Genomic DNA, 21,175 nt, shown 5'->3' on the forward strand with positions numbered 1-21,175 from the left:
CAAGAGAGAAAACTATTTTGTTTAGTGATGGCTGTTAGAGAAAAAGTGTTCCTAAGTGCCCCGTTGCCCAGGATTCTGAAAAATGCTGGTATAGCTTCTTGTTCAGCTTGGCCATGCCCTCTCCCTGAATACATCATATACTTACGAGTTTTTGAAGATATCGCCTCTGCTCAAGGCAATTTTCACTTACTAAGTAGATGAGTTATGGGAACCCACCTTGTTTAGTGATGGCTGTTAGAGAAAAAGTGTTCCTAAGTGCCCCGTTGCCCAGGATTCTGAAAAATGCTGGTATAGCTTCTTGTTCAGCTTGGCCATGCCCTCTCCCTGAATACATCATATACTTACGAGTTTTTGAAGATATCGCCTCTGCTCAAGGCAATTTTCACTTACTAAGTAGATGAGTTATGGGAACCCACCCTCTGGAGCTGCCAGGTCCACCCACCTGTCCATGTGGGCTCACGAGAGTGGTGAGTCAAGGGCTTCACAAAAGAAGCGGGTGGCAATAGAATTGCTTGCATTGTGCCCCCAAGACTATCCTTAATCCCACTCACAATTCCTCTCTCTTAACCGAGGCTCAGGAAAGTGACCTCCCATGATCATACAGTAAATTAATGATGATCTTGGGACTTTAAACTCAAAGAATTTCAAATTCCTAGGCTCTTGTCCCCAATCCACCACCCTCCATGGGCGACTGTTGTGCTGTCAAAACTGGAATCCTTATTTAAAAACATCACCTGGATAAACATCCTCCCCTCAACCCTGAATTCTCTTTCTGAACATCTATTCTGTACCCACACACTTACTGCACATCTCTGAAGACCACAGTCACACGGTAGTTGTTTGGAACCTGGATATTCCACACACATCTGGCATTGTTAGGATAGTTTGCAGGGTAGAATGGGCTAGAAAATTGCCCAGATGATTGGGTCAGGAAATCCCCACAGGAATTATTTGCTGTCAGGAAAATTGGAAATGCTGTGAACTCAGAACACAGTGCACCGTTGTCCAGCTGAAGAAGGAATTCCTGACACAATTTCCAAGTCAAGATCCCAAAGGGTAGCCTAGCACTGGCCCAGCCAGGGGAGAGACCCGTGTGTGTGTGTGTGTGTGTGTGTGTGTGTGTGTGGGAAATGCTGTGAACTCAGAACACAGTGCACCGTTGTCCAGCTGAAGAAGGAATTCCTGACACAATTTCCAAGTCAAGATCCCAAAGGGTAGCCTAGCACTGGCGCAGCCAGGGGAGAGACCCGTGTGTGTGTGTGTGTGTGTGCGCGTGTGTGTGTGTGTGTGCATGTGCATGTGTGTGTGTGTGTGTGTGTGTGTGTGTGCACATGTTTATGTGGAGGCCAGAGTCCAACCTCAGGTGTCTTCTCCAGCCCCTGTTGCCTTTGGTTTGGGTGACACAGTCTCTCACTGAGCCCTGAGCTCGCTGGTTGAGTTAGACTGACTACTTAACAAGCTCCAAGTTTCCAACTGTTTCTGTCTCCCTAGCACTGGGATTACAGGTGCATGGCCCCATGCTCAGCTCTTTAAGTGGGTTAAGGGGATGGAACTAAAGTCTTGATCCTGTCTCCCATCCCTGGGATGTTCTTAGGGAAGCCATTGCTGGTCTCACCATCCCTGCTCAGTGGCCTCCTCACTGATGAAAGTGACATTAGGGTGTCTCTGTGAAGGCTTGGAAGGAGCCCAGAACTTACCATTGGGGTTTGGGTAGGTGATGTCAGGAGTCCAAGCTGTTGACAGAGAGAAAATCATGGTCAGTTCTCCTGCATCCACAACACCATCACAGATCCCTGGCTTGCCTGTGCCAGGCACTGTGCCTATCCTGGGTTGCAGCGAGGGGTTGGAGCATTGTAATCATTTGGACACAAAGTGTCAATGAATAGGCTCATTATTCAAGATTTGGAGGCCAGGCCACCAATTCAATACTGTGATTGGATACTGAAGACTCTAACAACTCTATTTAATTCTTTCGTGGACTAATTGAGGGATGGGATTACATAGACAGAGTAGGTCACTGGGGTAATGCTCTGGAAAGATACAACTTGGCCTTAATCCCTTTCCCAAGCCCTCTCCCAATATCTCCCCCTTGCCTTCCCCTCTTGGCTCTGTTCCACCACAGACTTCATATAAGGCATGGAATGGCCACCATAAGGGCAATGAGGTCGATCAGGACCCCAGGGACAACTATAATTCTCTCTCAAATGATAGCCAAAGAGTCACACAGTCTATACCAGGTGAATTCCACATGAAAACTCTCTTGTGGCCTGTCACAGGACTGTTGGACAAGATTATGCCTTCCAGCAGAAATGGCCCAGGCCAGAGCCTCCTAACAGGAGGCAATCTGAACAGCAGGAAAGTACAGTTCAGCAGCACAGACCAGATACTGCAACTTTCTTATCCCGTTGCACCAGGCAGAAGTATAAAGAAAGCTACCTCTTTACCTTGAGAAGATATAGAAGATTCTGGGGCAGCTAGATACTGCTTAGTCCCATGGACCATGTAGCTGCTGGCTGTGATTGTGACTATCACATGGAAAGAGGGACACATAGAGGTTAAGGGACAGCTGCACTTACCTGAACTTGGAGGGAGAGTCGACGGAGTAGCTGTGAGAAAAAGAAACCACGTCAGATGCATTGGCTGTAACACAGACTTTATGCACCACCTTGCTCCACCCTTTGACAGCGCACACAAGGGCCAGGTTGTAGCTCAAATCTGGGCCACACCGCCTCTGCAGGAAACAGCTGGCTATCTTGAGATGCCCAACTCTCTCTTTAGACACAAACCTGAGACTTTAGGTCTCAGGAAGTGTCCAGTGAGTGTCCCACCCTCTGGGAGGCTCACAAAGCTTCAAGCCTTGGGGTCATCCACCTCTACCTTTGACATTGATCTCTCACTATCTGCCGAGAACACCTTCTGCATGTTCTCTGCTGACCACGGTAAGCACCTCCCATCAGTTCTGGCTCTTGACTTTGTAGGGGGAACCAGAATCTCAAGACTCACTGCCCAGGGTCTCCCGCCATAGGAATCAAACATTGCAACCCTAGTGGAGTCAGTCTAATTTCTTATTTGACAACCACAGCATAGTTAAGAAACAGAAGTCTCCGAGTTTAGTGCCCAGTCCCAAATGAGCATCAGTTCTCACAAGGGAACTTAATGGTGTAGTTCGAGTAGTACTCAGCCTGGAACCCTGTCCTCGTCACGCTGCCATCAGTGATGAAGCGAATCGTCATGGAGTTGGATGTCGATGTGTAGGAGCCCCTGCCTCCATCACAGACTCGAACAATCAGAGGGGAACTGAGGTAGGGGCCATCAAAAACTTCAATACATCTTACACCTTCTGCATGTTCTCTGCTGACCACGGTAAGCACCTCCCATCAGTTCTGGCTCTTGACTTTGTAGGGGGAACCAGAATCTCAAGACTCACTGCCCAGGGTCTCCTGCCATAGGAATCAAACATTGCAACCCTAGTGGAGCCAGTCTAATTTCTTATTTGACAACCACAGCATAGTTGAGAAACAGAAGTCTCCGAGTTTAGTGCCCAGTCCCAAATGAGCATCAGTTCTCACAAGGGAACTTACTGGTGGTGTAGTTAGCATAGCTCGAGTAGTACTCAGCCTGGAACCCTGTCCGCGTCACGCTGCCATCAGTGATGAAGCGAATCGTCATGGAGTTGGACGTCGATGTGTAGGAGCCCCTGCCTCCATTACAAACTCGAACAATCAGAGGGGAACTGAGGTAGGGGCCATCAAAAACTTCAATATAATCAAAGCTGCAGCCGCTTTCGAGCCTGAAGAGACAGACATAAAGTTAGGTTTTCTTCTGACCAGAATTGGTGTCAGGACTTTAGATCTCAGGGATCTTTGTGCTGGAAACACTGACAGAGTTCATCATCTGAAAGAAGAACTTGCTTCGTACCCACCTTGGAAGAATTCATTTTCCTAAGACTTCCATGGCTAGTTCTTCATCCTGGTTTATGCTAAGTAAGTCTGAATCTCCCTGATGCTTAAGCTTCTGCTTTACAAAGAGACATACTGCACTGCACAATGACATGGCCTCTAGGATGGCTCAGACAGAATGATGCATGGACAAGGGTGCTCCGTAACATGTCATGAATGATGGTGGGCAGTTATTGGGTGCCAGCCTGTGAACCAGCCTGGACAGCCTTGGCCAGCTTCAGCTACTGTAGTGACCAAGACATGGGAATAATGTATCTGAATTGCTAAGGCAGAGACTTTCAAACCAAGAGAGATCTGGGGAACAGAGAGCTCAGTTTCTACAGTGATTGCCTTGTATGTGTGAAGTCCCGGGTTCAATTCCTGCCACCACATCGCTGGGTGTGGTTGCACATGCCTATGATTCCAATTCTTGAGAGGTGGAGGTGGGGTGAGAAGTTGAGGGCATCTTTGGCTACTTCGAGAGTTTAAGGGCAACATGGGATACCTTGAAACTTGTCTAGATTGCCTTGTATGTGTGAAGTCCCGGGTTCAATTCCTGCCACCACATCACTGGGTGTGGTTGCACATGCCTATGATTCCAATTCTTGAGAGGTGGAGACGGGGTGAGAAGTTGAGGGCATCCTTGGCTACTTCGAGAGTTTAAGGGCAACATGGGATACCTTGAAACTTGTCTCAAAAGAATAAGAAGGAAGAGTATGAGGAAGAGGAGGAGGAGGAAGAGGAGGAGGAGGAGGAGGAGGAAGAGGAGGAGGAGGAAGAGGAGGAAGAGGAAGAGGAAGAGGAGGAAGAAGAAGAGGAGGAAGAGGAGGAAGGGGAGGAGGAAGAGGAGGAGGAGGAAGAGAAAGGGAGGAAGATTGGAAGGTTGAAAGCAGTAAGGAAGGAATGAAGAGAAGAACTTTCTTGTCCAGTGATGGTGTGGAGAAGCAATCCTGGGCACCCTAGTCAGGATTCTAGAAAATATTTGCATAGCTCTTTTGGGGAGCTTTACCACTCCCCTCCCTGAATAAACCATATATTAATGGGCTTTGGAGATATCGCCTCTGCTCAAGGCAAGTTTCACTTGGAAGTAGAGGAGTTACATGGACCCTGTCCTCTACAGCTGCCAGTGTCCCACCAACCTGCCCTTGGGACTGTGGAAAGAAAGGGAGAGGTGTGGAAAGGGTTATGGCGCAGAAGCAGTTGTTGATAGGATTCCTTGTATTGTGACCCCAAGACTATCCCTACCCCTAGCCACAGTTCCACCCTCCCACCGAGCAAAACTTTCCAGGCACTTTCACATATTCCAGTGAACTTGCTGATCCTTGAGACAAGGAATGCTGGCGTTGTAGTCCCTTCTTGTGACTGACAGTCAGGAAAAAAGTGACCTTTTGTGGTCATACAACAAATTAATGACAAATATGGGCCTTTACACAAGTGTTTTTTTTAATATTTTATTTATTATTTTTATTTTATGTGTATGCATATATTGCCTGAATGTAGTTAAGTGCACCCGTGACCTGCAGGCCCGTGGCGGACAGAAGAGATTGTTGGATCCCCTGAAACTGGAGTTATGGACAGTTGTTAGCTGCCATGTGGGTGCTGGATTTCAAAGCCGGGTCTTTTGCAAGAACAGTCAGTGTTCTTAACTCCTGCCCTACATAAGTGTTTTCTAATTTTTGGCTTCTTGTCCCCAGTGAACTAACTTTCATGGATGCTGTTGTGCTGTCAAAAATAGAACCCTCATGTAAAAGCATCACCAGCTCCTGAATTCCAAAGCACCCTGCATTTTCTTTCTGGATATTTGTTTGACACCCACATACTTACTGTACATCAGTGAAGACGACAGTCACACGGTAGTTGTATGCGACCCGGATATTCCACACACATCTGGCATAGTTAGGATAGTTTGCAGGATAGAATGGGCTAGAAAAGTTCCCAAAGGGTTGGGTCAAGAAACCTCCACAGGAATAGTTTGCTGTGAGGAAAAAACAGAAACGCTGATGGACCCAGAACACAGTGTCCAGCTTAGGGAGGAATTTTTGACTCAATGTCTGAGTCAGGAATCCAGAATATGATTGCCTAGCCCTGGCCCAGCAGCCCAAGGTCAGGGGAGAGACCCTCCAAGGGGGCTGTGTGTGTGTGTGTGTGTGTGTGTGTGTGTGTGTGGTGTGTGGTATATGTGTGTGGTGTGTATGTGTATGTGTGTATGTGTGTGGTGTGTGTGTGTGGTGTGTGTATGTGTGTGTGGTGTATGTATGTGCGTGTATGTATGTGTGTGTGTATGTGTGGTGTGTGTGGTGTGTATGTATGTGTGTGTGTATGTGTGTGTATGTGTGTGTATGTATGTGTGTATGTGTGTATGTATGTGTGTGTGTGCATGTGTGTATGTATGTGTGTGGTGTGTGGTGGGGGTGTCATATGTAAATGTTGTCTTCCTCCGTCTCTATTCACCTTGTTTTGTGAGATGGTGTCACTCACTGAATCCTGAGCTCGCTGTTTGAGCTTGGCTGGTTGGCTAGTAGCTCCTGGGATCTGTCTGCTTGCACCTCCCCAGTGCTGGGATTACAGGTGCATGCCCCCATGCTCAGCTCTTTATGCAGGTTAAGGGGATGGAACTCAGGTCCTCATCTTGCACAGCAAGCACTCTACTGACTGAGCCATCTCCTAGCCCTGGGATGTTCTTAGAGAAGCCATTGCTGGTCTCACCATCCCTGCTCAGTGGCCTCCTCACTGATGAAAAGTGACATTAGGGTGTCTCTGTGAAGGCTTGGAAGGAGCCCAGAACTTACCATTGGGGTTTGGGTAGGTGATGCCAGGAGTCCAAGCTGTTGACAGAGAGAAAATCATGGTCAGTTCTCCTGCATCCACAACACCATCACAGATCCCTGGCTTGCCTGTGCCAGGCACTGTGCCAACCCTGGGTTGCAGTGAGGGGTTGGACTCACACCTTGCCCTCTGAGCCTCACAAGGAGATGACAGAATGAAATACCAAGGAATGAGGTCAGGATGGAGGAAAGACCAGTGATGTGTTGGAGCCCAAACATCGGGAGAGAAGGGCTTCAGTGAGGGAGGAAGGGCATTCCAGCTGAGGGAGAGCGTGTGAAACAAGCAGTTTGGGGAGAGTGTCCCACTGGCTTTATATAAAAGTCTGTGACAATTCAGAGAGGTTTGCAGAAAGGAGGAAAGAGGGACAGCCTTCTTGTCATTAGATGCTTCATGACAAGTGATTATCTTCATGACCTGAGACCTCATGTTTCCATCTTCAACACTTTATAACATCACTTATTTATAAAGTAGACAGGTTTTTTACCCTAATATTATCAATTTCATAACTAAATTTAATATAGAAATAGAGTTGAAAATATGCAGTCATTAAGTCTTATTGTATAGGAATCTTTTCAATGCCAATAAGATACTAACTTTAAGACTATTGGAAAAGTACTATTATATTCATTTAAGTAAAAATAGATACTATAAAATAGATGTTAAAGTATACCATAGAGTGTGTGTGTGTGTGTGTCTGTGTGTCTGTGTGTATGTGTAGAGAGAGAGAGAGGGAGAGAGCTTCCAAAATGCCAATAGTAATTACGTGTTTAATCATTCATATATCCTTTCTTTTTAAAACGATGTATTTATTATTTTTATTTTATGTGCATGAATGTTTTCCTTTATGTTTATCACATCCATGCCCGGTGTCCAAGGAGGTCAGAAAATGACATTATATGGCCTGGAACTGGAGATACACATGGCTGTGAGTTGGCATGTGGGTGCTGGGAACTGAACCCAGGTCTTTTGCAGGAGTATCAAAAGCTCTTAACCATTGAGTCATCTCTCCAGCCCCTTTCTTCAATAAATATTTTTTTGTTTTGCTTTTTGAGACAGGATCTTGCTCAATAACGAAGACTGGCCTGAAACTTGCAGGGATTCTTCCTCCATATCCCAAGTTCCAAGAACGAGCCATCACACTGGGGTTTTTCAATAAATAATCCTCAAGTGGTAGACACTTCAGGTAGTAAGGATGCAACCATGAAAAAAGCAGGCATGGCCCTCATCCAAAGGCCCTTGCTCACTTTGCCAGAAAATATAAGCATAATCTACAAAACACACATCCAACTCTGTTCATCGCCAGCTTCAACATTTGGACAGCTCCTCTGGCCCCAGCATAAATTGGGAGCTTTACCTCACCTCCCCATTCCCCCCTCAGTCCCCAGCCTCTTCTTTCCCATTCATAGAGTCAAGATGTTTCCCACTGGTGCCTCCCAAGCATCTCTTCTGATGGGAAGACACTTTAGTGATTGAACTTGCTTCCCTTTTAAGTCTCAGCTTAATGTGTCACAGTCTCTTAAGTCCCCAATCAAGAAAGATCTCTGCTAGAGTTTCTTACCACACACTGGGCCTCCCCAACACAGTGCCTGTCACAGCTACAATTACACAGTCAATTCTACATTAAATATTTAGGTGTGTGAACCGCCTGAGACAGGAGATCAGCATGTCTCTCTCCTCAATCTGGGCTCTTGCGACCTCTCTCTTGGGGATTTGACCACTCAAGACAAGATCTCAAGGCACTTAACAGTAGAAAAGTAAATATCCACCCAGTACAATCTGTACACTTGTGCTGTGCTAAAAATTAGTCTAATAATCTACTTCTGTCCTAAAGAAGAAATTGTCATAAGATGTAGAAAGATTATCTTACAAATACATTCACCACAGACTTATACCAAAATTTAAGTCATTTCAATATTCAGCAACTCAGGATCAGCTAAATAATTCATGGCACAGCTCAACAATGGAATGCAATACAGGCATTTTATATGATAGTGAGAGAGGATCTCAATGATGTGCGGAAATGTAGTAATATCCTCGAGGGTTGTTTTTTTGTTTTTTGTTTTTTTTCAGTTTAGAGATAGAACCAAGGCATTGTGTATACTAGATAAATACTCTATCACTGACCTAACCCCCAGCTAAGCATTCACTTTTTAAGAACCACAGGCAGGTTTTTAAACAGACCACATTGTACAATGACAGGGAAGCTTGTGAAATGATGCACTGTTTTCTGTCCCCTTCTTCCTTCCAAAGCTTTGGAAGTATTTCAGAAAAGAAAATCCTTGGTTCTTTATGAATTTCTAACTCAGGGGTTTGAATGAAGAAGCAGAGCTCCTCATCCTCCAAGAGAGTGTGAAGGGTGTGTGCAGACTGGGTATGGAGTGCAGTGGGCACAGCAGGGGTAGATGGGGTGGGGGTTGAGACCAGCTGGGGCAGGAGGAATAGTTTAAGTTGAGCCAGGTTGTGAAACGAAAGGCCCTGAATATCACCTAGTCAATGAGGTACTTACTTGTAGTTTCTGGAGCTGTTGGAGTCCACCAATCTAGAACAGAAATGAAACTGTTTAAGATTTTTTTAATACTATGTAAATACCCTGCTCAGGAGATAATGACAAGGACAGTGTCTGTATTCAGTTCAGAAACCATGTGACGCGAATCCACCACATCTCTACCCACGTCCCCCAGTATACCCTCCTTCAGTAATTCCCCTTCTAATTTCTTTTTCTCTTTTAAATAATATTTTTATTGATTTCTTGAATTCCATACAGGCTCAGGGATCATTGTGGAAGAGGGGATGGAAAGAGTATTAGAGCCAGAGGTAGTGGGTGAACACAAGGAGACCTTTTTTCTAGAAATAACAGGGCAGTGACACATATGAACCCACAGAGCTTGTGACAGCATGCACCAGATCTGCACAAAACCCAAGCCAGACAAAAGCCCAGCATGGAGGGGAAGGTGGGCAAAGGAGCCTCAGCCCTAGCTGTGGAACTATTGGCAATTGATACCTGCTGGGAGAGGGAGACTTGGTTTTCTTTAAAGGTGAGATGCTGGGTAGGCTCCAGAGTATGAACCCATACCCAAGAGCACTTGAGGATTAGAAATTAGACAGGATAGGATTTAAAAAATAGAGGTCATAAAATGAAGGGGGATGTCTGAGAGGACATGGAGGGAGGGGTTATGAGGATCAGGGTCTGAATATGATCAAAATATATTGTTTGAATTTTTGATAGATGAGAATTTGTCAGTCATCATTTTGATAAATCAAATTGAATCTTTTTCCTTTAGCATGGTGTTGTGACACAAGCCTATGGTTGTAGTACTTATGAAAATGAGGTAGGAGGATCACAAGTTAAAGGTCAGCTTGAGCCACAAAGCAAGTTTGACCTCCAAAAATAAAAACTATAAAATATAAAGAATAATTTCTTTGCTACAGGGCTCTTGAAAGCCTTGACCACACTAGTTGACACTGTCAATAGGCTAGAGTCTGTGACACCTGCTGACACATGTTGCATAGCTTGTCTTCACTGTAACACAGAACAATCAGGGGATGGCACCCCCCAAGGTAAAGGGACATTTTTCCTTTTTTTCCTGTTTTGAGACAGTGTCATGATATGTGGCCCAGGATGGCCTTGAACCCATTATTCTCCCACCTCTGTCTCCATATTGCTGGGATGACAGGCATGTGCCATCACACCAACTCTTAAAAGGGTTTGACTAGACACACACGTGCACAAGTTTTACTAGATTAGGTTCCTAAAATGAAGTTCCCCATGACCAGACTCAGACAGGTGTTCACACTGAAATGAGGGAAGTCTCAAAGCCCCTCCCATCAGGAGGACCTCAGAACAAGCACTGTCAGAAGCAAGGAAAGGCCAGGGAGCTCTCCATGCCTGAGCACATGTTGGAATGATAGGACCAACAACTCAGATTGTCTGCCACCTTAACAAATTACAGAGCCCTCAAGGAGCAATCCCTCCCAGGAAGCCTGCCTACTCCTTCTACAAACCAGAGAGTGTTTCCAGAGGGGAACATTGTTTGCCTGGGAGGAGTTGACCCACCTGGTGTTGAAGAGTGACTTCCTACTGAATCTGCAAGGAGGAGAAGAAAACATGAGTCAGTCTTGGGTCTCAGAAGTGTTGGAGCCACTCAGGATGATAGAAAGGGAAATTTTCTTTTCAGACAAGATCTCATGCACCCCAGGTTGACGTTAAACTCCATACGTAGCCAAAGATGACCTTGAACTATTGATCCTTCAGCCTCCACCTCTGAAGGGCTAGGATGATAGGTATGTGCTCCACAGCAGTGTGTGTGGTGCTGGGGATGGAACCCAGGGCTTTGTGCATGCTAGGCAAGCATTCTATCAACTTGTCACATTGCCAGCCCTGGCAAGAGAAATTCTGAGAGTGCTTGCCCAGTGTACCACTTAGATATGTTCCCTGAGAAGCACCCAGGAGATTTGGGAGGGGATATAAACCTTAAAGGCTAGACTCCAGACAGAGCATTGGGAGAGTTTATTCTTATAACCATGAGGTTGATTGAAATCTCATCTACTGCATGGACAAGATAACATACTGACCAAATTCAGAAAAACTAGCAACATTTAGTGGTGAGTTTCAACTGGGATATATCAGGACTTCATCTTGCTTAGAGGTTTAAGGTAGAAGGTCCATATAGAACAATGTTTTACTGAGAAGAAACACTGGATAAATGTGAATTGTTACCTCAGGGAGGTGACAGAATTATAGGTATAGATTCAACCCCACCCTCATATCTGAACGTGCAGCGCACAAACACATAACTGCAGCCCTATCCCGTTGACCTTCACTCACAGACATTTGAATGGGGTTCTCAGTTAAAGACCAAGCCTTCCCCAAGACAGCACCTTGGTTTGAATATTTCAGTCTCTCCGCACCTCTGGGTTTTAACAACTTCTCCCCCATTACCTATCTATGCTAGATAGCTTCAGTTGTCAACTTGACACAACTGAGGAATTATCTTCATTGGATTGACCTGTGCCCATGTCTGTGGGGCATTTTCTTGATTGTTGAGTGATGTGGAAGGGTCCAGCCCACTGGGGATGGTGCTACCCCCAAACAGGTGGTCCTGTGTTGTATAAGAAATCAGGCTTCACACAGGCCAGAGGACCAAGACAGTAAGCAACATTCTTCCCTAGTCTGTGCTTCAGCTCCTGTCTCCAGGTTCCTGCCGACTTCCCTCAATGGTAAACTGTGATCAGGGAGATGTAAGATGAAATAAACCCTTTCCTCCCCGAGTTGGTTGTGCTCAGTGTTTTCAATCACAACAATAGAAAGTAACTAGGAAACCACCCTCGGTGAAAAGGGAAACTAGAGGCCAGGGCATGTCTCTTCAGCTCTTGTTTGCACTGCGTCAGTGAGGGGTTAAAATGATTGTTGTCCTTTTGGCTTTAGGTCACCACTGAAAATGTCCACAATCAGCTTTCTTATAAGAACTAAAACTGAATCTCAGTGAAGAACTAAAGAGACCAGGAAAATGAGAAACACAAATCCACTGAGTGGTGAAATCCAAATACATTTGGATTTTGATCTAGAAAGAAAATTACCACAAGATAGGAAGAAAGGTTCTTGGCAACTCACATGAGCAGATGACGCCTGCATCTTCATTGTGTCCACAGTTATGGACAAGCCAGCCAGGGTGGGGACAGTTCCACAGGGAGTACTCATATCCTCGGCAGGCCACGTCATCCAGGACAATGGCTCCTGAGCCCTGACCAAACCGGCCACTTCCTAGGGCAGCCACGGCCCAGCCACAGCCCAGCTGCCTGCAGACCACATTGGCATCATTGATGTCCCAGTTGTCATCACACACGGTGCCCCAGGAGCCTCCATACAGGACCTCGACACGGCCCTCACACCGATCAACTCCATTCACCAGCCTCAGGGCCAACCCATAATCGGTTCCTTGAAAGGGAAGATGGCGGTCAGTAGGGAAGTGCTATCAAAACCTCCATGAGATGTCACCTGTTCTCATGAGGAAAAGCTTTCGTTGTGTCCCTTGGTTTCATTGACTAGTAGACAATGGACCTGGGGACCTGGGCAGGTCCTGGATCCTGGAATCAAGGGGATTTTCAGGGATGATAAACCACTACCGAGAGTCTGTTCCAAGAGACTTTGTAATTGCTGGGATGGGTTTGGATCTCTCTAGAGAGAAGAGACACCTGGAGAATGGAACATTGCAATTATGCCCATGTCTTCCAATCTGAAGTTATGGAGCCCAGATGGTAGGGCTGGAAAGATAGCTCAAAAGTTAAGAGTACTGGCTACTCTTACAGAGGACCTGGATTCAGTTCCCAGCACCCACATCCCACATGGTGGCTTACAACTACCTGTAACTCCAGTTCCAGGGGACCACAAGTACTAACAATGAGACTCAGAGCAGGAGCAGGAGTCCCTGAAACACCACTGATTCTATACACACTGCAGAAGACCATCTTATTTGCATCCTTTTGACCCCAAAGTTCTTTCTCACTCAATGCTAATCCTAGAGCCCTTGCACTTTCATGATCTAAAGAGACAGGGAGGAGAAAATATCTGTTCCCACTGTGGCTGATTCTTTGCTAAGGGGTCTGCCTGCTGGAGGCCAAAATGGCACACTCATGTGAAGAGAAGTCCAGCTAGAGAAGATTCTCATTCTCATGGCAAGATTGGAAAGTCTACATGAGCCTCCTTCTGAGTATGCGCGATGGACTGCTGCCCAGGTGGCCCTCCTCAGCCTTCTCTGTGTTAATAACAACCCACTGGTGGTCAGCAAGCTATGGCCCACCAGTATTATAGCCATGAGATCTGCCTGTGTTATCACATTGTCTGATGTTCATGTTTTCACTGGCAAGGTTGATTTATCTGACAAGACCCACTCAGCTACTGGACTGAGAATTCTGTCACTCCTACTGAGCTTAGGAGCTAGTGACTGCAGACAGAATTCCACCTGCAAGAATGTTTGGTGTTTGTTTCCATGTCTTAAAAATTATGTCCAAGTGTTCAAGACATGATGGGCCCCTTTTTTCCTATTTCCTTTACTTCCCTGATTCTTCACATTGGAGCACTCTTCAGGGTAGTTAAATCAGTTGCAGTTATTGCATTTCACTTTAAGGTTGGCCCCGTTCATCAGATGCCTCAATTCATCCAGTCCTTATCGTGATCGTGATCTGGGTATTTATTTTTGCAGTCTATTTGTAAACTGTAAAACTAAAGGTCAGAAGCTCAAGAACAAAGAAAGAAAAAAGATGTCTGAGATGCTTGAGCCTCCTGTGCTGGATAGTTTAGCCATCAACTTGACACACCTGGGTAGAGGGAGCCTCAACTGAAGAATTGCCTCCATTGGACTAGCCTGTGGCCATGACTGTGAGGTATTTTCTTGATTGTTGAGTGATGTGGGAGGGCCCAGTCCACTGTGGGTGGTGCCACTCCTGGGTAGGTGGTCCTCTATTATCTAAGAAAGCAGGTTGAACATGGGCCGGGGAAGCAAGCAGCGTTCCTCTGTGGCCTGTGCTTCAGCTCCTGCCTCCAGGTTCCTGCCCTGAGTTCCTATCTTGGACTCCCTCAGTGATAACTGTGACCTGGGAGACATAAGCTAAATAAACCCTTTCCTCCCCAAGTTGGCACCGGTCAGAGTGTTTTGTCACAGCAACTGAAGGCAAACTAGAACAACTTCCCACTCCAAAGTCCCAGCAACATATCAAGGCCCCCAGGCCTCATCTTCAGTACCTGAAGTAGTGTCTTCCCTAAGCACCTCAAACAGGATCCTACTAGATATGGGTCATGCCCCCAGCTCTTCCAACATCACATCAAAGACTTGGCCATGGAAGGACCTACTTTCTAAGCCAGGAAGCACTTGGGATCAAGGCAGGGACAGCCTTCACTCCTTCATTTGCAAGGCTAAAGTAGAAATGGAGGCTGGGAATGGTAAGAGGCCTTGTTACCTGTTGGAATCACTGTCTCGGAAGTAGGCCATGTATCTGAAAATGACAACAAGAAGAAGGGCTAACGTTAGGCCCGAGGAAAAAGTAGACGCAGACATTCTTCACACCAGGCAGACCTGGGATCGGTAATTCTACCTGTGGCTCATGCACAAGGGTCCAACTCAGGTTCTCATCCACGGGACGAAGGTCCTACTGGACCTCAGACTGCCCCTCCCTCTCTATCAACAGAGGTATTCTTTTCTAGGAGAAGTTCTGTGTGTGCATTTGCTGACCCGTGTGTGAAACCATTGCTCACATTTGGATAAAGACTGTGGCAGGAGCGAAAGGTCAGACTGTGAAACACACAGACTGTGAATCACTTTTCCTGGTAACTAGCGTTACCAGAACATTCCTTACCCCTTCGCCCACGACACACAGCCTCTTCATCTTTCTGGTGGGGTGGTGATCATGGAGAGTGAGGGTGTTTACAGGGTGGAAGTAAGTGGCCTGGCTCACATGGATATTGCTTTCTAAAGAGGGTAGAAGTATGTCCACTTCAATTTTCAGCATGGCTTAAATATAAAAGGGCCAAGCTTAATTGCACAATGACTCTTTTCTTCAGCTACAAACCTACCCAAAATTTGGTGCAAACTTGGGTTGAAGACAAGAAAGTTCTTTCTGAATACTAAGATGCCAAGAGAGGAAGCATGTGCCCCCCACAAAGGGCAGAAGAATGGAGATACCCCATGGCAAGAGGCTGAGACTCACCTGCTATGGTTGGGGGCAGGGTTTGACCAGCTGTGAGAAAGAGAAGGAAGGTTAGACACAGCACCCAGCAGCCCATCTGGCTTTTTTGCAGAAAGAGCTGATGCTCTGCATGTACCCAAATGTGAACACTACCCTAAATTCTAGAGTCATTCCCAGAGCCCCACCCTGTACCCCACAGCCAAGACCTGAACCTCATCGCACATAACTCAGTATCTGGAGTAATAACACCCTCCCCTGGGATAGGCTACAAAAGTCTTTGCATTACCATGTAGGCAATCAGCCAAAAACCATTCTCAACAATGAGTTGCTGAAGACCCACTGGTCACCCTCAGGTTGGGAGGATTCTGTTGGATTCCTGGGACCCGCCTTGTGTTGATGCTACAGTACATTTTTCTCATGGATGGCTCATTAAGAGCACTATGTACTACTACTTTGCCATGCCATACACTCAACTCCTCATCCCTAGCTTCAGCCTGTGATCATAAGTGAGTCCTTGCTCCTAGGTCAGCTTCTGGAGACCCAGAACTATGACATGAAGGAGAACAGAGGGTACATCAAACTTTTCCCACCAAAAGACTCAATCTCTATGAGGGATGCCAGGACCACAGGGGGTAAAGCCAATTGGATGTTCCTCAGATGCAATAATGGATTGTTGCTTTTTCCCTCAGGTGCCTGGATGATAAATTCTGACAATAGTGCCCAGGTACTTCCAAAGAATACTAGGGCACTGCTTGCAGGAGGGAACACACAATAAGTCTAGTATTTCTTCAAGTCAGGGGTCTGTCTGACTTTGCACCTCCAGGGTCACCTGTTCCAAGGAAACTCTAGGGTTGCTAGATAACTGGGTGAGATTTGGACAGGGCTCTGAGAGAGATGATTCAACAATCCAGAATGGGTTCTAATAGTGATGGAGCCCAAATAAAGTTCTGACAGTGGGAAGAATAGCCTAATGAAATCTCAGTGCTGGAAGCAAGACCTAATGATCACTGGGTCCCACCTGAGCAGATGACTCCAGCATCCTCCTGGTGTCCACAGTTATGGGAGAGCCAGCCTCGGTGGGAACAGCTCCACAGGTAGGACTCATGTCCTGAGCAGGCGACATCATCCAGGACAATGGACCCTGTACCCTGACCAAAATAGGCACTGCCCGGAGCAGACACAGCCCAGCCACAGCCCAGCTGCCTGCAGACCACGTTGGCATCATTGGTGTCCCAGCTGTCATCACACACAGTGCCCCAGGAGCCCTGGTACAGGATCTCCACACGGCCCTGACATCGATTGCCTCCATTCACCAGCCTCACAGCCAAACCAGTTTCTGTTCCTGAAGAGACATGATGATTTCTCATTTAACTGCTTCCTGTGTTGATGGTGAAGCTTGTACAGTTTGTGTGTAGCCCCTTCATGTGGTTTAAAGTCCACACAGCAATATTAAATATGACCTCCGTCCCTCCCTGCTTCTTGGACACCCTGTCCTGAAAGGCCCTCAAGCCTTGAATTTCACTTTCACACCCTCATTAGGATGCCTACACCTGCTTCAGATGTTCAATGCGTCTTTGCCACCAGAATGGCCATGGCTTTGCCAGCTGTGTTGACGTGGGTCACATCTGCCCAGGATCGTGTCCAGATATAACTAAGGCCTTTGAGTACAGTGCACTGTCTGAGCCTCTTCTGGACAAAGAAATATGCTGCAGAATCAGGGTGTTTCAAGGTGAGTGAGAGCAGGCAGAACCCTCCTCACACACAGGAGGGCACATTTGCACATGCATCCCTACCAGACACCTTGCACAGCAGTAAACAACAAGACAGTGATGGGTACCCTGGCACAAGACAGACCAGTAGGACAGAATCATGAGCTCCTTCTAGATCCAAAAGCATCTCCACCTGCTCTAAGTATTCTCTACATACCCACCACCCTATCCCATCACACAGTCCTGAGGAAATCCATTCCATGAATAAAATTGTCATTAGTACCTACAGAGAGGGATCTGTAGAATTGTTTGTTACCTCTTGGGTTGGTCCCAGTGACTACTCCTGTATATCCTAAGATGAAAAAAAGAAAAAAAAACCCAGAAAATATAAAGTTGAGTCTTTGTTGAGAAAATCAAGACCGTCAAGTAAAATGAAATCTGCTGAGGTAATGTAATTCATCATTGGTATTTGATCATTCTGTGTGAGTTGAGAAAGGGCAATAAATCCGGATAGAATTGAAATCTTCAATTCTCAAAGGCTATTTTGGGAGAAAATATCTCTGTATTAACCTACAGTCCCTAATTCTGACTTGCCTACATGTGACTAGTACAGGATGCTAGGGAATAGATACGAAAAATAAATTTTTCCATTCTTACACTCTTAATTAATTTTACATATCCAATTGCATGGGACCTCTGCCTCCTCAGGCTGAAGGATCATGATTTCCAGGCTGATTTGATGTGATCTCAGAGGGAAGGACATGGCAAGACCTGCTACCTAAGCATATTTGTATCTTCCTGTCTGGGCACTGCACCCAGAAATCAGTTCCCTAGGCTGGTCAAGACTCAGCATGAAAGGTGACACCTCAGGACTCCAAGAATGGTCAGTAGGCTCCTCGGGACGAGTCCACCTTAGAGTCCATTGAAGATACCCTCAGGCTGATTCCCCCCCATCTCAGGGAAGAGATGCCCATGAAGGCTTGAAGCCTATTTCAGAAAGCCCCCCTGTGACGAGTCCACCTTAGAGTCCATTGAAGATACCCCTCAGGCTGATTCCCCCGCCCCATCTCGGGGAAGAGATGCCCATGAAGGCTTGAAGCCTATTTCAGAAAGCCCCCCTGTGAGCTAAGCATCCCATCTCCTCTGTCCCTCTCCTGGATCAGAGATGAGTCTGTGAGTTCTGGGGACAATGAGGCCACAGAGATCCCACATAACAAACATAACACACATAACACAAGTTACCTGTTGTATATTCCACCGTGGTTGCTTCTGTTGGAAAGATAACATCTATAGAGTGGAAAAAAAAAAAGAGGTCATCGGACATCGGTCCTCACTTGAGCAGGGCTAACCTAGCTCCCTCAGCTTGGGAGCTAGAGCTAGAACCGCATATCTCAAAGTCCTGCCATCTCTAAAACGCTCTGGTTTCTCCCTGTGAAATCAAGCACTGACCTTTCTCTTATTTAGAGCTGGGATGTCACCATTAGCACTTATCCTCCTCTGCTTCCAGTCCTCATCCCAAAACCCACTTACTCCATTAACAGCCCCAACCTAAGCCCAAATATCATCTGGCTACGTCTATCGGTCAAACACAGCCTCTCATTACAAACATTTGCCGTCCTTGAAATAGTCCAGAGAAAGTGATCCCAACAAGAAAGAATGGTGAGTTCCAGAGATCATTCCAGAATGGCAAAATAAACCCACTCATACAGCAGCTGATTGGAGGACCATGGTCCTTCTGGGGCCATTCTGAGGCAGGGTTTGTCAGCATGGTCACACTGTATTCACGGCACATGCACAGTCCCAGACCACACAGCAAGAGCCTGTGGGAAGTTCAACCAGCAAATCCTCTTTGAGGAGCACACCATGGGCTGGCACCCTGGGTGGCTTCTTTGTGGATTAAAGGATGCCTTGGTATTTCAGTGGGTGCCAGCACCATGTGATCAATGAGAAATAGCATCTTGGGATCTGTTGGGTAAATTTATCTTCTTCACTATGGTATATCTTTTGCTTATCATTTAATTCCCAATAGAGAGAACATATTGACCACACTTTGATTTGAATTTGGTGTGCATTTACATAGTAAGGACCACCAGTTACTTCAACGTCTCCTGCCTTTAAAGAAGAGAAACTACCCCTTAGGCCAAGGATGGTCTTGATGTCGCTCACCAGAGCCAACCCACTGAGGGGACAGAGACTGAAACCTGCCCTCTCCACTTCCTAGAGCCTCAATGTCTTCATCTGTGAAAAGGGACTCTGATACCTAGCCTCTAACATTAAATAAGGCATGACTCATAGCGGAGCAAGTAAATAGCATGTACTGTACATGTACATGTATGCGTACACACATACATGCATGTATATGATGTTGCCTTGGAGCATACATGCAACAACTAGAGGTGACAGCTGCACTACCTGAGCACACGACTCCGGCGTCTTCCTTGTGGCCACAGTCGTGGTTGTACCACCCATCGTGTTGACAATTGGACAGGTAGGACTCCTGTCCTGAGCAGTACACAGCTCCCAAGAGAATGTTCCCCGAGCCCTGACCAAAGTGGGCCTGTCCCAGGGCTGACACAGAATGGCCACAGCCGAGCTGCCGACAAACGACATCTGCATCGTGGGTGTCCCAGGTGTCGTCGCACACGGTGCCCCAGTAGCCTTGGTACAGGACCTCCACCCGGCCCTGACACCGATCACCGCCATTCACCAGCCTCAGAGGCAAACCTGCATTGACACAGTGGAACTGTCCTCATGGCACACTCAGCTCTGCTGCTCCTGTGTCTCGTACCTGCACCTCCTTTTCTCCCTCCTCCTCCTCTGCTCCCCAGTGCCATCATACCATTCCCCACCCCAGGCCTTAAACATCGCTGTCATCACCCCTTCCCACTTTCTTCCATCCCAAGTCCTCTGAAGACTATCCAAACATGGGTTTCTCAAAGTCACCTCTGGCCCTGACAGTCCCTGCTCTGAGCTGTAAACCCACATCCCATCCACCTCCAGGAGGTCTCATCCCTACCCCCAAACTCAGACTCTTTCCTCCACTGAGATGCCTGATGTCACCATGTTCCACACCAAGTGTGCTGGGCACAGGGACATTGGTTTGATGTCTCCTCGCCACCTCTACACCCAGCTGTCACCAAGGCTCTTAATCCTACCGCTGTCTCATTAGCTTATTAAACCTCCATCTTGTTGAACCTGTGCTGTGTTGGAGTCTTTCAGTTCAGCTCCCTAGCCATGCCCTTCCCTTATCGAATCCTCGCATATCCGGTGTTCAGCCAGACTTTCTGAAAGATGTGCTCTGTGCCCATTGCTAACCTGAGGACTCATCCATATCCAGTGGTTGGTCCTTAGGTTTCATCTTGACAAACTACATACATACTTGAGGCACTTTCTTGTTCAGAGTGATTCACCATCCTCTCGGCCCTCATCGAGGTCAACGGTAATCATCCAACAAGAGGCTTCCACCTACTTTTCCAGTCTGCTGTCCCACCCTAAGGATGGGCACACCTGGAGAGTCAGCAGGCACCATGTTTCTGCCTGGCATAGTGCCCTTAAGTCACCCACAGTGAAAAACCGTGCCTGGGTAGCCCAGCATCCTGACAGCAGGATCTGGGTCCTGGTTATGGTTTGCTGTAGCTGTTTTGCAGTTCTGAACTCTGTAGCAGGTTGGGATGAGATGCAAGAGAGGGGCAGGAGGTTGCTGTTGCCGGGGGTGTTCAGGGGAGGGAAGGAGCAAAGGCCAGCTGAGATTGTTCCAGGGTATCCCCTACACAAACAAAGCCTGTTTGAGCTTTCTTGCTGCGTTCTTCTGGTCACTCTGTGACTGTCCCCCTAGAGAACTCTCCCTGCCTCAGCCTGACCCTTTACTGGATGTTGATCACTTCACATCTCTCAAGGCAGGTGCTGAAAGGGGAATGGCTGGTTCAGCATGCCAGAGGCACATAGCCAGAGTCAGTTGTCCTAGGTGACCTGACCCATCAAACTTGGACACAAATGTCTGTACACTTTCAGTGAGGAGTAGGG

At 46.9% G+C, this 21,175-nt stretch overlaps 1 protein-coding gene across 1 annotated transcript in view; it reads right to left on the reverse strand.

Moving 5' to 3' along the window:
- LOC103729308 (deleted in malignant brain tumors 1 protein) overlaps window positions 1–21,175 on the reverse strand; it is a 56,046-nt gene that overhangs the window by 12,027 nt on the left and 22,844 nt on the right. The window contains exons 4-17 of the mRNA XM_029560720.1: window positions 18,395–18,439; window positions 17,469–17,504; window positions 16,462–16,785; window positions 15,465–15,494; window positions 14,718–14,753; window positions 12,376–12,699; window positions 10,819–10,848; window positions 9,271–9,303; window positions 6,728–6,763; window positions 5,763–5,913; window positions 3,582–3,790; window positions 2,577–2,606; window positions 1,698–1,733; window positions 804–954 (exon numbers count right to left, since the gene is read on the reverse strand). Coding sequence (XP_029416580.1) covers window positions 804–954; window positions 1,698–1,733; window positions 2,577–2,606; window positions 3,582–3,790; window positions 5,763–5,913; window positions 6,728–6,763; window positions 9,271–9,303; window positions 10,819–10,848; window positions 12,376–12,699; window positions 14,718–14,753; window positions 15,465–15,494; window positions 16,462–16,785; window positions 17,469–17,504; window positions 18,395–18,439 — 1,471 coding nt within the window. The remainder of the gene's footprint in view (window positions 1–803; window positions 955–1,697; window positions 1,734–2,576; window positions 2,607–3,581; window positions 3,791–5,762; window positions 5,914–6,727; window positions 6,764–9,270; window positions 9,304–10,818; window positions 10,849–12,375; window positions 12,700–14,717; window positions 14,754–15,464; window positions 15,495–16,461; window positions 16,786–17,468; window positions 17,505–18,394; window positions 18,440–21,175) is intronic.

Source organism: Nannospalax galili, unplaced genomic scaffold (assembly GCF_000622305.1).
Source record: "Nannospalax galili isolate Female #2095 unplaced genomic scaffold, S.galili_v1.0 scaffold31, whole genome shotgun sequence".
In the NCBI taxonomy this organism is placed as follows: Eukaryota; Metazoa; Chordata; class Mammalia; order Rodentia; family Spalacidae; genus Nannospalax; species Nannospalax galili.